General features: G+C 36.7%; 1 protein-coding gene across 1 annotated transcript in view; it reads left to right on the top strand.

Annotated features, from left to right (window-relative positions):
• Positions 1 to 15,393, top strand: part of ARAP2 (ArfGAP with RhoGAP domain, ankyrin repeat and PH domain 2) — a 120,188-nt gene extending 104,795 nt beyond the window's left edge. Inside the window, exons 27-32 of the mRNA XM_074147318.1 lie at positions 2,364 to 2,503; positions 4,760 to 4,842; positions 6,249 to 6,284; positions 6,762 to 6,825; positions 12,231 to 12,362; positions 15,040 to 15,393. Coding sequence (XP_074003419.1) covers positions 2,364 to 2,503; positions 4,760 to 4,842; positions 6,249 to 6,284; positions 6,762 to 6,825; positions 12,231 to 12,362; positions 15,040 to 15,393 — 809 coding nt within the window. The remainder of the gene's footprint in view (positions 1 to 2,363; positions 2,504 to 4,759; positions 4,843 to 6,248; positions 6,285 to 6,761; positions 6,826 to 12,230; positions 12,363 to 15,039) is intronic.
• Positions 15,394 to 15,868: the final 475 nt, after the last annotated feature.

The raw sequence follows: 15,868 nt of genomic DNA, 5'->3' as shown, positions 1-15,868 counted from the left end.
AAGTTCTAGAAAGTTTTGCACATTTTGTAAAGATTGTATTTGAAAAATCATTCCGATTAGGACACATCCCAATTATTTTAGATTTACTTTTTGAAATATTGGCTTCTAATGAATGGAGAGTATCATCAATTTAGAGGATTATTATTTTTCCTCCTTCAGGCTTTTTCTAAGATCTTTGTAAGTCTCAAGAGTTTCATAGATTTGCTATGGTGGGACTGCTGTGAAGTTTAGTATGATTTTTTTTTTTTGTCATGTCGAGAGCTATGTGCAGAAATCTAAACTCTTCCAATTTGGTACAGACGTGGAAGTGTCCTGCTACTCTCATTTGGTATGGTTAAAAAAAAATAAGTCTTGTGATTGTCTGGATAAGGAATCATATTCTATTCTGAACATGAAATAAATATTGGCACAGAGGGAATATATTAGCCCTTTTTTTTAACTCTGTGTATATATTTGCACTTATAACTGAGGCAATCCAACTAACTTCTGATTTTAATTGTTGAAATGTATTGATTCTGGCTTTAGACTCTATCTTAAACTCTAATGAAAATACTGGGAAAAATTCTTTTGAGATTTTCCTTTCATGGCAAGCATGCTGATTACAATGTAGTTGGTTTTATTTGATGAAATAAATAACATTGGAGGCTGGATTTCACTCATACTTTTTTTGTGCATGCAAAACCATGCATCTGATCCACTAATGTTTTCCTCTACTAAAAGCCTGTGGGTCTTCCTAAATAGTCATTTGTAGAATAACTGTCTACAGGGTCTTTAAAAGAACAAATACATAATTTTGATGAGTACGTGTTACAGCAAACGTCACTTCCGAACCATGGATATTTGTGTAGTCAGCTGTGGCTCTGCAATGCTGTTCTTCACAAATAAAAAAAAAATATGCAAACAATGAAACTTGGTCTTTTCTATATCCTTGTCGTTCCTGACCAAATGAAAATGTATTTTGTGTTACTTTTTATTCTTGATTTATTTAAAAAAAAAAATTCTTATTTTTTGAGATTATATTGAGTGCTGCTGCTTAATAATAGAGTTTTGATATCAGATACTCAAATCCTAAGTGGAATTATAATGAAAAAAGCCACTAGAAGTAGTTGGGTGAGGATGCTATTTTCCAAAACCACAGTTTCATTGAAATTTATCTTATTTATATCTTCAAATTTATATATTATAAAAACTAGTGGTATCATTCTGGGGCTCCTAAGCAAGTTTATTCAGTATTTCCAAAATAAGTGAATGACTGACAAGAAACGTTTACATTTAGCAAAAGTAAATAGGTTGTGTTTCCAGCACTAGTTACCTCCAGGAGAAAAGCATATTTCAGAATTCTGCTGAATTCTGTGCTCTTTCATAAAGACTTTGTAAGGTGCAAGTAGGAATTACTTCTTTTCTTTTGTTGTCCCTTTGTTAAAGTGTTTTGGTTTGAGTTTATATGCGTGAGTCATATCACCGTGGTAATTACTGTAATTAGTGGTCAGAAGTTTCTGCTATTTCAAAGTGGACATGCTGGGAAAAGCTAATGAATTAGTTTGAAAAAAAAAAATATATATATATATATATCAGGCAGAGTAGGAAACCAAAAAGATCTAGAAGTGGTGGTGCAGTAGTTTATATCTACTAGTAATACTTTTCTGTATTACTTTTATTTAGAATTTTAAATTGCTGGAACATACTGAAAAATCTATTCTCTAACACTGAAAACCTTCAATGGTTCTGGTATTTATTTTTTTTAAATAAAAGCTTTTTCAATACAAAGTTTAAATGCTTTATGAAGCTGATGGCAAAGTTGTGGTTTGGGGGTTTTTTTGTGCGGAGATTGTTTTGGGTTTTTTATTAATTTTAACAAATATATGTGTGTTTCTGTGTGTATTTTGACTCAAACAGAAAAATGTAGACAGACTTATGACAAAATCAGATCTTTATGGAAAATGTTTGCCTCTCTGAAGCACAAAGGTTAAAAGTATCCATGTCATATTTTTGGATTTAGCTGCACATGCTATTCTGAAACAATTCTTTTAATTAAAAGTGTGTTGGATTCTTTCCATGTTATCTTAGAAGTGAAATAGAGAAGATGTTTTTCCCCTAGTAATTAAAATCATAGTGGTGTTAATATTTAAGAATACCTTTCTTATATTTTAGTATATAATAAGTAATTAAATGTGATATATAATTACATATATAATTAATTTTATTATTTTTATATAATGAACTAATAACAAATCAGTGGAACTGTAATTTTAGTCTTTGGATAAACACTAATACCAGGGGCACTTCCAGTGTTGTAAAACCTTCTAACAATATGCTTTTTTTTCTTTTATTTTCTTTTTTTTTTTCTTTTCTTTTCTTAATAGAGAAAAATGAGAAAGGCAGCGTGAAAGCAGGCAATCTGAAGTACAAAGAGGAACCATCAAAACTACTGTCTGGAAACAAATTTCAAGAGCGTTATTTTGTGTTACGAGAAGGAAACTTGCTTCTTTATAAGGATATGAAGGTACGGCAGACAAATTCTTCACCAAATTCTTAAACGCTCCCTCAAGCTTTCTTTTTTGTATGAAAAAGAGAAGAATTGCAAATAGATCAACATTTTTGATATTAAATGGTAACTTCTGGAGTCTGGGGTTGAAGTATAAGATTTTTATCTTGCTATTTCACAGATGCTTTAGTGAAGGAGTTTGTCTCAGTTGAAATTTTGCATTACTATTGCATTACTATAATTTTATACGTTTATAAAAATAAACCAATGTTTAGGAATGCCTGCAGCTTGTACTGTGTTTTGAAAGGCATACTTAATAGCATGGTGGGTTCACTCTTAAATATTTCATAGGTGTTTTCTTTAAAGAGTGTTTTTGGGCGTATGCAGCTTGTATTAAAGTATATAACTATTACACATTGTGAACTATGGTTTTATTTTAGTTTTGATCATTTGTGGTTTAGGAAAAAAAAAAAATCTATCTCAAAGTTTCAAGTGCTTTTATTTTTGCTAACTGCTGGTTTTGCCCATCCAGCAAGTATGGCATTACACTTGCTGACCTTCATAAAGTACTACTTTTTTTTTAAAGACAGATCCATTGCTCAAGTAAGCTAATGCAAAAGAAATATTGTGTGTTCTTGTGATACTGTGGATATAATCTTAATTAGACTGACCCCAGAATGTCAAAAATAGTGTCTCATAATTTAGTGCTAAAACTCAAATTGGCACATATGTGAGCATAAATTAATATGCCCATAAAACCTTAATTAGTATCTCAGAAAGAGTTTATGATAGGGTTGTTGTACTACTTTGCAACCTGCTTTTTTAAGCCATTCTGATTTATAAAACATTAAATTCCCAACTCAGGTGGAGTTTTGAACAGTGTTACTTTTAAATGGCCTTACATTTGTTTTTTGAAAAAGCAAATGGAAATACCATTCTGACAAAATGGTGTATATTGGGGTTTTTTTTGAGATGTTCATCTGCCACAAATAATCTTGGTTTAATTTTAGTCATTTTTAGTAGGAAACCTTGACATTGCAGATGGAAAATTGTGTTTAATAAGACTGGATGTAGTAATTAATTTATAAATTCTCATTAGCAGCAAATTAAGTTTGTATATGCAGGTGGAGATACATTCTGTTAAGTGTTTCTAATGTTCAGGAGCAATTACCAAAAAAAAGTGAAAAGTTTCCATGATCCTGTATGTTAAATTACAATATTGTGCTAATTGACTGAAATAGCTCCACTTTCATGTACTGTCGTTCAGAGATAAGCTCACACACAGACAAATGGCTTCCTTAAGGTACGTTTTTGTGAGAAGTAAACTCTTGTTTAACTAAATTGTGTGTTTTGTAGGGGTTTTTTTTCCATCCTGACAGTGCTGTTGCTTTGAGCGGGAAGTTACACGAGGAGACCAACTATAAAACTGTTGTGTCGGTTTTTGTTTTCTTAAATGTTTCTGCCACCTTGGATTCTGTCTTTCTTTCCCCCACATTCAAGTGATAGAGATTCAAAACTGTAGAGGGAGAAATTGAGAATCCAGGACAGTAAACACTATGGAGTAGCTTTATGTACTGGGATTATAAGATTTGTTAAGTGTTTGGGTTGTGGGTTTTTTTCTAAATAGAAAACTAAAACACTTGACCTATTGAAGAGGTGTTATTGTGTTGTGTGGTATAATACCAAAGAGGAGAATTTTATTATTTCCTTTCATCACTTCATCCTTCAGGCACGTTAAGTTCTCACAACTGGTGTGGGTATATGTCTGTTGTAGATTGGCTGAAGTTTGTTCAAGAAGGAACAAGGAAGGAAGTAATCTCAGATCCCAGAATCCCAGAACGATATGGGGTTGGAAGGGACCTCTGGAGATCATCTCCTCCAACCCCCTGCCAGAGCAGGGTCACCCAGAGCAGGTCCCACAGGAACGTGTCCAGGCGGGTTTTGAATGTCTCCAGAGACGGAGACTCCACCACCTCTCTGGGCAGCCTGTTCCAGGGCTCTGCCACCCTCACAGCAAAGAAGTTCCTCCTCATGTTGAGATGGAATTTCCCATGTTCCAGTTTTGTGACTTCACGTGGACCTCAAGTTCTTAATTAGTCTGCTTCCAGGAATAGTGATTGGCACACTATGTTAATAGGAAAGAAGAGAAAAAGCCTAAAGATCTGTTAAAAAAGAGGGGTGCAGCCCATGAAAGAAGCCTAACTGTGAGGACAGGTGACATTTTCTATTTTGCACATTCCCGTTACACTAATTAAAATCTTACTTTATTTGCAGGCTAGCAAACCTGAAAAAGTGTTGCCTGTCAATTCCCTGAAGCTTTATCTTGGAGTGAAAAAGAAAATGAAGCCGCCAACAAAGTAAGAGCAGAAAAGAAAATAAGTTAAACACTGTGTAGCGAGGTACTTGTAGTATCAGCAAGAAAGGGGAACATAAAACATTGTGGAACAAGGGGAAGTCAAGAAGCCAATTGAAGTATGCTGAATTAAATTACCCTCTATAATATTATTTGTTCTGTTTCTGTCTCTGGTTTTGTGTTCCGTATTAACTCTTCTGTGCTGGGAAATTACTTTATTGATTGGCTTTTCTTAATCTGAAGTGTATTATCTCTTGTGGATATGTTAGCTCCTACCTCACTTCGTTTTGTAGTGTCTGTCCTGCATGTCATTATTGGGTACACCACCTACGCACCCAGAAAAAAAATAGGAAAGAGAAAACCAACTGGTCGTGGCCTTCAGTGACAGTCCTGTAGTTCAGTGGAGGATTTTCCCTTTATCAGGATCCTTGTTGTTTTGATGTTCCTTCTTCTAGCCAGAGACTAAAGTGCCGTTTACAGACATCAGTGACTATGTCTCTGGAAAAGAGCAGCAAAAAAGTGACACGTCTTTTTTTTTCCTCAGATGTTTCCAGTAGTTGTTGGGTCAAAGTTTTGAAACACTGGGATAATGTATGTAGGATCCTATCCCAAGACTCTTCTAAGTTGGCTGTAGCCTTTAAACAGATCTGCTTGAACTTTTCCTTTTCAGTTCTCACATCAAAACACCCCCAAAAGATCTGTAGATTTCAAAGCTTAGTTCTGTTAGAGAAAAAGTTGGTGGTTTGGGTTATTTGGGGGTTTTTTGAGTTAAGTGCAGAATGAGTAGGAGATTAGTCCAAAATAGGAATAAAAAGATTATCTAAATGAGTCTTTGCAGGGAGGCTCTTTCCTAGAGGTTTATTTTCAGTCTGCTTTCAAAAGCAGACTTTGCAAAGTCTCTTCTGGATCTCCAAGAGTGTCTGTATTTCACCTCAGAAGTTTCATTGTGCACCTACTCCCTTTTTTTTTTTTTTTTCTTTTTCAGCAATTTTTAAATCTCTGTAGACTTGTGTGATTCCTTCTGTTTATAGTGTGAGTGTTACCTCTCTTCTCTCTGCGATTTCCACAAAGTAGTGGACTCTTTGCTGGGCACCAGTTTGACTTCCAGCAGCTTTTATAAAGTATAGCGAAAATGAGAGAAGGAAGTAGACATCATCTGCAGGGCTTGGCCATAACCCTTTGTCCAGAACAGAATATTCGTTACCTGTGAATCAACTGTGAGAAAATGAGCAAAATCCATCATCAAACCCACAATTTCATTCTAGATTGGCAGTACACAATTACACTTTGTAATATTTTTTTTTCCTCACTTAAAAACACTATATAAAGATAATGGATCTCTGCACTTTGAGGAATATGTCCCTGTCTTGAGCTTCCAGAACTAATTTTTGAAAATTTTGTTTGTTTCAGCTGGGGACTTGCAGTATTTTCTGAAAAGCACCAGTGGTAGGTAAACGTGAAACACATGATTAGTTTAACTTCTGTGTTTAAAATTTGTTGAAATGTTCATTCTCAAAAGAAGAATGTTTGAAAACTAATGGGCATTATTTTGCTTGAACGTTGACTTTTTGCTGTGTTTTTCTTAAATAACTAAACAGTCATAATTCATATGTTTTGGTAATTTTTTGTGGTTAGGTGTTTGTCTCCCTTCTGTGGCCATAAAGCAAATGATTTTCATAAATTTAGGATGAATTAAACCTATGCAGATGCTTTAAATGAAGCACATGCATTGTCTTCAAAGTAGGGCACAGCGAGAATGTGAAGTATTTATATATCCCTATCTTTTTATGGGAGTGTTAATAACAAATATAGACAGCATTCATAAATGAACGTAAGCACGGCTTGAAGTTGTTTAGAAGCCTATTCTTTAATATGTTTAACTGCAACAGGAGTTTTTCTTGTTAATTATATACTGTGTTCTAGGTATATATGTTGCGATGGACAAGATGCGCAGATGGAGTGGATGATCAGCATTTTTACTGCACAGGTACTAAGCTGATCAAAGAAATGTGACTTTTACTGCTGCTACGAAAATCCCATTAGACAATGATGTGTGTGTGTTACAGATAAAGTTGTGATGCCGTTAAAGTTCCTGGAATGCTCAATGTAGTAAAACTGCAAAAAGAGGCATCTTACTCTATGAAGACTATTATTCATAATGTCATTTTCTTATGAAAGCCGAGTGCTTTGAGAGTAATGGAAAAGAACGTTACATTCTGGCAACATTTTCTTTTCTTGCTGTGTTGTAGAGAAGCTGGTTAAAGAAAGACAACTCATTTCCTTTGCGGTAATAAACCTCTTTGGGGTGAAATTCTGGCCAAAAGGTGTGTGTGCGCTCCACAATGCCCGAGTGCTGTTTCTCTGCCCACTAGTTTGGACGCTGCACACAAAGTAGTCACGAACGAAGAGTGTTATCTTTAAAACCATAGTGGTGTGACCTAGCCCTGTTGAAGAGCTGTGCCAATACAGCTCCAAGGCTTTCAATTTGGTTCATCCTAGAGAAACTGGTGTGTTATGGTCTGGACAAGTTGTCTGTGCGGTGGGTGGTGGCAAGTAGCTCCTTTTCAAACTGTTGGCCTGTCACAAGTGGGGTCCCCCAGGTCAATATTGGGCCCCACGCTGTTCAATATCTTCATAAACGATCTGGATGATGGGGTCCAATGGTACCCTGATGAAATTTGGTGATGACACCAAACGGAGTGGCGAAGTGGACACTTGGGCAGGGAGAGCCACCCTGCAGGAAGACCTGGATGGGCTGGAAGAGTAGGATAACAAGAACTTTATGAACTTCAACAAGGACAAGTGTAAGGTCTTGCACCTGGGAAAACATAACCCAAGGGTGCAGCACAGGCTGGGATCTACCCTATTGGGGAGCAGCTGTGGAAAGGGACCTGGGGTTTCTGGTGGACAGCAAGCTCAATATGAGTGAAAAGTGAGCTGCTGTGGCAAAGAAAGCCCACGGGATGCTGAGTTGCCTCAAAAGGAGCATCACCAGCAGAGATAAAGAAGTCATTATCCCACTCTACTCAGCACTTGTCAGGGCACGCCTGGAACACTGTGCTCAGTTTTGGTCCCAGTTATATGAAAAAGATGTGGACAGGCTGGAGAGAGTCCAGAGAAGGGCCACCAAAATGATCAAAGGATGGGGAAGCTGCCATGACAAAAGGCTGAGAAAATTGGGTTTGTTCAGCCTTGAGAAAAGAAGGCTCAGGGGAGACCTTATCACCATGTTCCAGTATTTCAGCTGGCTACAAAGAAGATGGAGACTCCCTTTTTACAAGGAGTCACATGGAAAAGGTGAGGGGTAACGAGTACAAGTTGCTCCTGGGGAGATTCCGATTGGACACAAGAGGGACATTTTTTTCCCAATGAGAACAATCAGCTATTGGAATACTCTGCTCAGGGAAGTGGTGGATTCCCAATATTGGACACTTTTAAGATTCATCGGGACAGGGTGCTGGGCCGTGCTTTTGCCAAGGAAGGTTGGACGAGCTGGTTGTCGAGGTCCCTTCCAACCTAGTATTCTATGATTTAATACAGCTGTATTTCTCTGGTATCCAGGTTAACTTAATTATCACTGTCAATTCATTGTGTTGGGTAGGCGTTATCCTAAATTAAGTAATCTAGTAGCAAGCAGAAGATTGAAAGGAGTTTGTACGTTTGAGTGCCACATAACACATCCTTGCAAATGAAATTATGTACATAGGAGGAGGTGGGAATAAGAGAGATGGGAAGAATTCAACCTGACAGGAGACTGGAACACAGTTTAAGGCTTTAAAAGGTTTTTTGTATTTGTGTCAGATTTTTCTTGTCTTTCCTTTGATGTTAAAGGAACTTTTGGGGATTATCACAGTGAATAAACATCACTAGATTTATGATTACCTGGGAACTTTACATATTACATAAAGCAGACCAGGCACAAGATATATTCTTCATGCAATATATACTTCCTGGTGGCTTTCTAAAACAGAATCTGACCTTCATAGATGGTAGCGCTAGAAGTATAACGCATGCCTTGTAAGTAAGACTTCCAAATTTTTGTCTTTTTTTCAGCTCCCTTAACTGAAGTAACGATTGTAGTTTCTATGGAAACAGCCGCTGGTCCTGGCATACATCTCATGGGCATAACCTAAGTGGTGTCACAACAAATAGGCTCAGAGCTTATTGATACAGGCTACTTAGAAATAACTCATAGGAGCTTGGTAACTGCTGAAGTCCTTTTGACGTAAAATCAAAAGAAGGGCAGTCTATTAGGATTCTGATCAGGTAGGGCGGTGTGGAGAACGTTCCCCTGACAATATGGATAAAAAAGTGAGACTGCTCAATGTTCAGGATATTTTTTCTAACAAAAAAAGTAAATAATTTCATGTACATTTTTTTAAAAATAATTACTATGAAATAATACTATTATTTTTTAAAAACTTCATTCCAGTGAATGAACAGTACAATAAATTAGCAGTGGTAATGAGCTGCATTGGGAGGGTTTTTTGGTTTGGTTTTTGGTGTTGGTTTGTTGGCGTTTTTTTGTGGAGTTTTTTGGTGTGGTTTTTTTAATCACCATTCTGGACATCAGTAAATTTGTCAGTCTTCGAATTGCATCAGAAATTAAGTGTTCACGATGCAGATTTGCTGTATTATTCTTATTGCAATCTACTTCTTTAAATACAATTTACAGTGGAAATCTTGAGAATGCAACGGCTTGCGTTGCTAAAGCTTATTATAAGATCTCCAAATGTTTTGTATCATGTAGCAACAGACAATTATTATCACATTATTCCATTTCTAAACCAGGAAACTGTAAATGTTAACTGGGGTTATTTCTAGTTAGAATTTTTAGAGAAGATGGCTTGTCTTTTACCTTATCTGCTATCACGGTATTTGAACACCTTTGTGTTAGAGAGCCTGCAGGCAGCACATATTATTTGTCAGTGGAATAGCATAGATTACAAATTGAAAAATATTGTAAAACAGGTTTTGAAGTGTTAAGATGATGACATCTAATGATCCAGTGTGATTAGGAGGGAGATAAATCTACATTACTGTGCTCTTCAGTGCTTGAGCAGAATAAGACTTTATTGGTAATTAATATCAGTAAGATAGTTGTGCTATTGATATCCTTTTTTTTTTTTCTCCCGTTTTTTGTTAATAGTGCAGAGAATATAAATAGCAAAGTGTAGGTACCACTGTCATATTAGTAACAAGAGCACTTTTGGTGCAGAAAGTCAGGTTATCCCCGAGGTTATTAATCTCCTGCTTCAAGCTGATAAATACTAAGAGACTCTGAAGGACCATTGTTTCTTCCAGTTCTATGTAAAATCCTCCTGAAAAGTATGGCTGAAACATGGTTGTTGAAGTCTGTAATAGTTTTATAGAAAACCACTTAGTAGCATACAGTTGGAAGTAATTAATTGTTATGAAGATGGAGACAATGATATTCTTGCAGTTCCATTGCCTTTGATAACCAGAGAGGGGCACGTTATATTACCATGAGGTGCAGTTGAGCAGATAGGTCAAAACTATGAATAAATACATTTATTATGTGGCCTAATATGTTGCTAGTATTTCTGATCTACTTTCCCAGAGTTCTATTTTAAGAAATGTTAGAGACACGGAAGGGAAACCAGGCTGCTGCCCTGGCAGGGATGGTTTCCTTAAGCTTGATGAGAATTAAAGGAGGCAGTTTCCTCCAGAAGTTGACTTAAAGGTTCTCAGTCACTTTCTGAATTGCACCTATTTCTCGTATCTTGGTCCACAAAAAACTGATTTTTGGTTGGGAAGACCTGCTCTTTCACATAATACCTTCTCATGGTTTCACTGAAGGAAAATGTTCTTCGTGCTCGCTGGGGAGAACTCTTCCAGTGGACTTTTACATCACCCTGATCGGCACCTGTGAGAATTTTTTACTCCATAAAGATGCAAATCTATCAAATACTTTTTCTAAATTTGGAATTGGGGTTTCTGATTTCTCTACTGCTATTCCAACTCAATAATCACCGATTCTGATGACTTTTTAATAGTAACACTGTTTTTACATCTGCAAGTATGATCACAGCTCCACAACTGGATTTTCAGATACAGTCCTGAAGAGAGTTCTTACTTCAAGGATTTGGGAGCTTGAATACCATTATAACAAAACATAAAGGATGCTGAAGATCCTGACACCTGTGAAAAGAAATATATTACAGATTTGGACAGTGTCACCAAATTGTTTAGGTTGGAAGGGATCTCTAGGGATCATCTAGCCTCCACAACCTCCAGTTGTTCCAGTGTTTAACCACTTCCACAGTAAAAAAGGATATTTTTTCTTCTAAAGTTGAGACAGAATTTCTTGTTTCCTGTTTATTTTAACTGATGCTTTGGATTGGTATTTTGCTAAATATTTACATGGAGCTCAGCTCTCATTAGGGTCTCTTTGCACTTCTGACTTGGCAGTTTCCCATGGAGCTGTGCTGATTTAGCTTCGTGCGCCCCTCTCCAAGCTCTAGAAACTCTTCTTCTGCAGGCCTTGTACATCCTCTTTGATTCACAGAATCTCATGTCGAAGTTTTTCCAGGAAAGCACTCTTACGCTACCTTGTCCTCAGAGCTATCTTTCTGGTTAATATTATTATGATTAATATCGCCAGAAAACTCTGTGAGCTTTGAGCATGAGTCCTGGAATTTCTACAAGTGAAATTCTATGTGATCTGTTTGGGAAAGTTCATTATAGACCTCTTACAGAAAGAGGTTTTAAGATTTTATTTTAAATACTCAGGGTTTGGTTTTTTTTCTTCTCTTCCCTTCCCATCCCTCCTCCCCAAAACTGACCTGTTTCAGCAGAGCTAAAGCAAAGACTACTATTGAAGCCAGATCTGTTTATTTTTGTAGACTGTGTTTTTGTTTGGAACATTCACAAGGCATTTCCTTTTGGATAACACATGTTGTTATTGTAGGTTAAGCAATGATTTTCTCCTAAATTATTAATACAAATTTTGAAACGCTTGTTTCCAAATTGGGGTAATTTTATTTCAGTAAAATTTGTTGGGACTCCTGAAAGCCTGTGGAATTTTGAAACTGCGAATCGAGTAAATGTGTGTGTCTTGTTTGATGGTCTTTTCACTTCTTAGAAGATAATTGGAATAATAATAGGGAGGGAAGATGTTTTATACAGGAAAATTGTATAGCGACATTTTGGTTCTGTTTGGTCAATATTGCGAAGCACTTACAAAATATTAAGATAATTTTAAGCACCATAGTGTTTTCCCCCTTACCCCATGAGAGGAGGGCATGGTGTTGCACAGTAGATAGCTTTTTCTTTTTTTTTTTTTTTCCCCAAGAGAGTTTTACATACCAAAGAATATTGTGTTTTTATGAAATTCTGCACCAAAAAATAAGGAATAATTTTGCTCTTCAGCATGCAGATGTATGGCCACCTGCTGGAAAGGCGAGAAAACAGTCCATAACTAAAAGTCCAAAGGTCGGAGGTTTACCACTAATTCCCATTCAACAGGAGAAGAACACTTGTAAAATCAGAGGGAGCACAGAGGTATGTGGGGTTTAAACTTGGTGTAGAACTTCTAACCATGATGCTGTACTTTTAAGTAGTCCAATAATAATGAACTCTCCAGAACCGGATAAATATAAAATGTATATGCTCCAATTACCAATGTCCTTTTTGTTGTTTTGTCATTAAAGGAGCAGTTAGGATAATTTAATGTAAAAGAACATTGTGACCTGAACTTGTATCACCTCTTGGCTGTTCATTAAATCAGGAGTGGATTTTTATTTGTTTGGGGTTTTTTTGAGCAATGACTGTTCATGAGAAGTAAATAGGACTTTTACCTGGAAATATAACGCACGTTATTACAGTTTTATTTTAATAAGGTCCTTGAAAAGTGTCCTGCATGCGTGTTCTGTCATATCTTTTCTTCTGTCTAAAATAACTGTGCTGTTTTAGTTAGGTCCGTGAATGTCATGCAGGAAGCTCAGATGGAACTAACTGTGATGCATTCAAGTTGTAAGGTTATTTGTCTCAATGAAGAACACGAGGATTTAGTGACAGGTCTTTGCAGAGACTGAGCTGTGTCGCTACGTTACGTGGCAGTAATGATGGGTCTCAACCTTATCTTAACGGCTTGAGATGAGTTTCTGGTGTCCACATAGAGATACTGGTGCCTGTGGGGAGGGCTTTTTTTTTTGCCCTACTTCCAGCTGGGAAGAAGCAGTGGTGGTGGAGGCACTGTCCTGCTTAGGAAAAATAGTGGTAACTAATGTAAATGCAGCAGAGGAGAAGTGTTGGAACAAAACAGCTTGTTCCTTTGGCTCTATGCAATATTATTTCTTGCTTGTTTTAGAATCATAGAATGGTTTGGATTGGAAGGGACCTTAAAGACCACCCAGTGCCAGCCCCTGCCCTGGGCAGGGACACCTGCCACCAGACCAGGTTGCTCAAAGCCCCATCAAACCTGGCCTTGAACCCCTCCAGGGATGGCAGTAGAATTTAGAGTCTTCAGGCGAGCAAAAATCTGCTCCATAGCACTGATATTTATTTTTTTTGTGTGTATCATGGCTGCTGGTCCTTCATTATTACTGAGTAGTTTTCATTTTTGGTGAAGGCAAATAGAAATTCCAGCCCTCCTTAATGCTAAAAGTGATACCAATAAAATAACCCCTTTATCTGCTCTTTTAAAAAGTGTGATTTATACCATCCAAGTGTTTGTTTCTTTTATTATTGAACAGATGCTGGCTCAGGTGAAATTTCAAGAGACTGCACAAATTTAGACTTTGTTTTATAGCTTAGATCTCTTCAGTGTAAGCTCATTTAATATTTACCATTTTTCTTCCTACACAAAGCAACTAATTTGCTGCATCAACACTCATTTTTTTTGTAGCAAGCTTATCTTTGCTGTCCTCATGGGGAAAGAAATGTCACTTTACAACTTACAAGGCACATAAGAATGGCAGAGGTATTTATTGTAGTCTCTCTGCTCAGCTGGTGTGGCAATAGGCAGATCATGCCTTTTGTGGAAGAACCACGTAGTACTTGGAAAAAAAAAATGAGGTCTTGGAATTCTTCTTTCATGTATGACATCTTTGTTGACTTCTAGGAGATACTTAAAGCTGAGGGAGGCTTTGGTTCTTTTTGTCTTTCCTGTTGGGCACTTTTTTAGTTTGGCTGGATTTTGATGGAGTTATTGTTCCATAGCGTAAGAGCAAGGATGTCTCTGGGGAATCTTGATACCTCATATATGTTAAAGCAAACATGAAAAAATATTCAAACGCTAGAGAGGATCTAGTTTAGATACTTCTACATGAGTATTCTACTTAGGAGCGTGTTGTGGAATGGTTCTGGAGCATGTGAAATTGGATTCCTTTCAGGTGAAACCAAAGTTGAAGATGTTCTTCAGGAGCATGTCTAATGCTCTGCAGCCAAAAATAGGCCTCCTGCCAGTAGAAGAAAGCTAAAGCTAACATGAAGTGTATTTAAAAAAAAAAAAAAAAAAAAAAACCAACAACAAAAAATAGGCAACAGCCCTGAAATAGTACTATTATGGATGTCAGGTTCTCAGCACTTTCACCATACACATGTGCTCCTCATGGGCCACACCATCTGCAAATTTAAATGTTGCATTGCCATTGGTTTGTTGTTTTATCCGAGTTTCCAGTTTGTTACTTCAAATTGCTACCCAAAATTTGAAAAGGCAGACGGTCTTTATAATTTATCAGGTAGCACTGAACAGCTGCTCAAAATTTCTAAGTCATCATGTAAAATTATCTTGTGTACATTCCTGTAGCTCAGTCGTTATCAAAATCGCTACATTCTCAGTTATATTCATTCAATTTAAGGATTCTGAGTTTTTTGAGAGTACATGGATGTGCTGTAAAACAGTAAAATTTAGTCTGCTGTTGTAGAAGGAAAAATCAAATTGTGAATATATGAAAATGAATGTCTTCATTGTCATGGTGCGTTTAATTGAAAGATTTATGTAATTCTCAGAAGTATCACTAATTGAGAAAATATACTTAATAAAAATACTTACTAAATGATAATAGCACAAATTGTGGGAATTTAAAACTATTAACTGTGCTGTCTCAGCTCTTGAGTAAAATTGATTTTTCTTTTAAACTGTTACACGAAACTAATGAGCAAAAATTGCCACCTAAATATTATTGAACGTTGTGTTAATGTGAGTGTTCTTATTTCCTTTTGCTTGTTTGCTCAGAATATAGAGCTGCAATCTGGGAACCCCAAGTTCGGTGAGCATCAGGAAAACAACTTTCTGGAAGAAAGGAAAAACTTGAAAGAAAAAGCATCTATCGTGGCACAATGTTTGGAACGGAAGGAGGAGAAAGCGCGAAATCATGCGAAAACACATCGGAGCTTGATCTCGGTTGGGGATGCGGGTGCGGGGCTGAGCGACCTCCACCAGAAACCACATAAAGCACTGAAGAAAAGTAAGAACAAAACAAACAAAACTACTTTGGAATTGGACAACAAATTGCCATCAAATGTGATTCAGGAACTAAACACAGTGCTGCAGAAGAACAGGGCGCTTCATGATGAAACCTCCAGCTGATTTCCTGAGTCCAAAGTCTTACAGATGTATATATATGTGTGTGTGTGTATTTTCTGGGCAAAAGTAGTCGTTTTTTGATGTGAGTGGTTTGTACAGTGCAGAGGAAATATGATTTGTTTATATGCAGCTGTTGCTTTTGTATATGCCTGTGCCAATTGTTATAATTTAAGATTGAACTGAGAGAACCAATTATGTAAAAATCCCGAAATTCGGGAGTTTTCCCGTGCCGTGCAATGACACCAGGGTTTTGTCTGTTATTTTTTTTGTTGGAGATTTTATTTGATATAATAATTCTAAGCACTATCAAAAGCTTTTGCTCTGTTTATATTCTGTACCATCTTGTTAAGTACTGGAGAGATATTTTTCGAAGGAAGAGAAGATTTACACTGAAATTCATACCGTTGGCCTGCAATATTTTTAATTATCTAACACTATAAAAATTAGTTACTTCTGCTTTTTGCATGGTGGTTGTTTT

Source organism: Numenius arquata, chromosome 5 (genome assembly GCF_964106895.1).
Source record: "Numenius arquata chromosome 5, bNumArq3.hap1.1, whole genome shotgun sequence".
Taxonomy (NCBI): domain Eukaryota; kingdom Metazoa; phylum Chordata; class Aves; order Charadriiformes; family Scolopacidae; genus Numenius; species Numenius arquata.
This window is presented reverse-complemented; position numbering and strand designations above follow the sequence as displayed.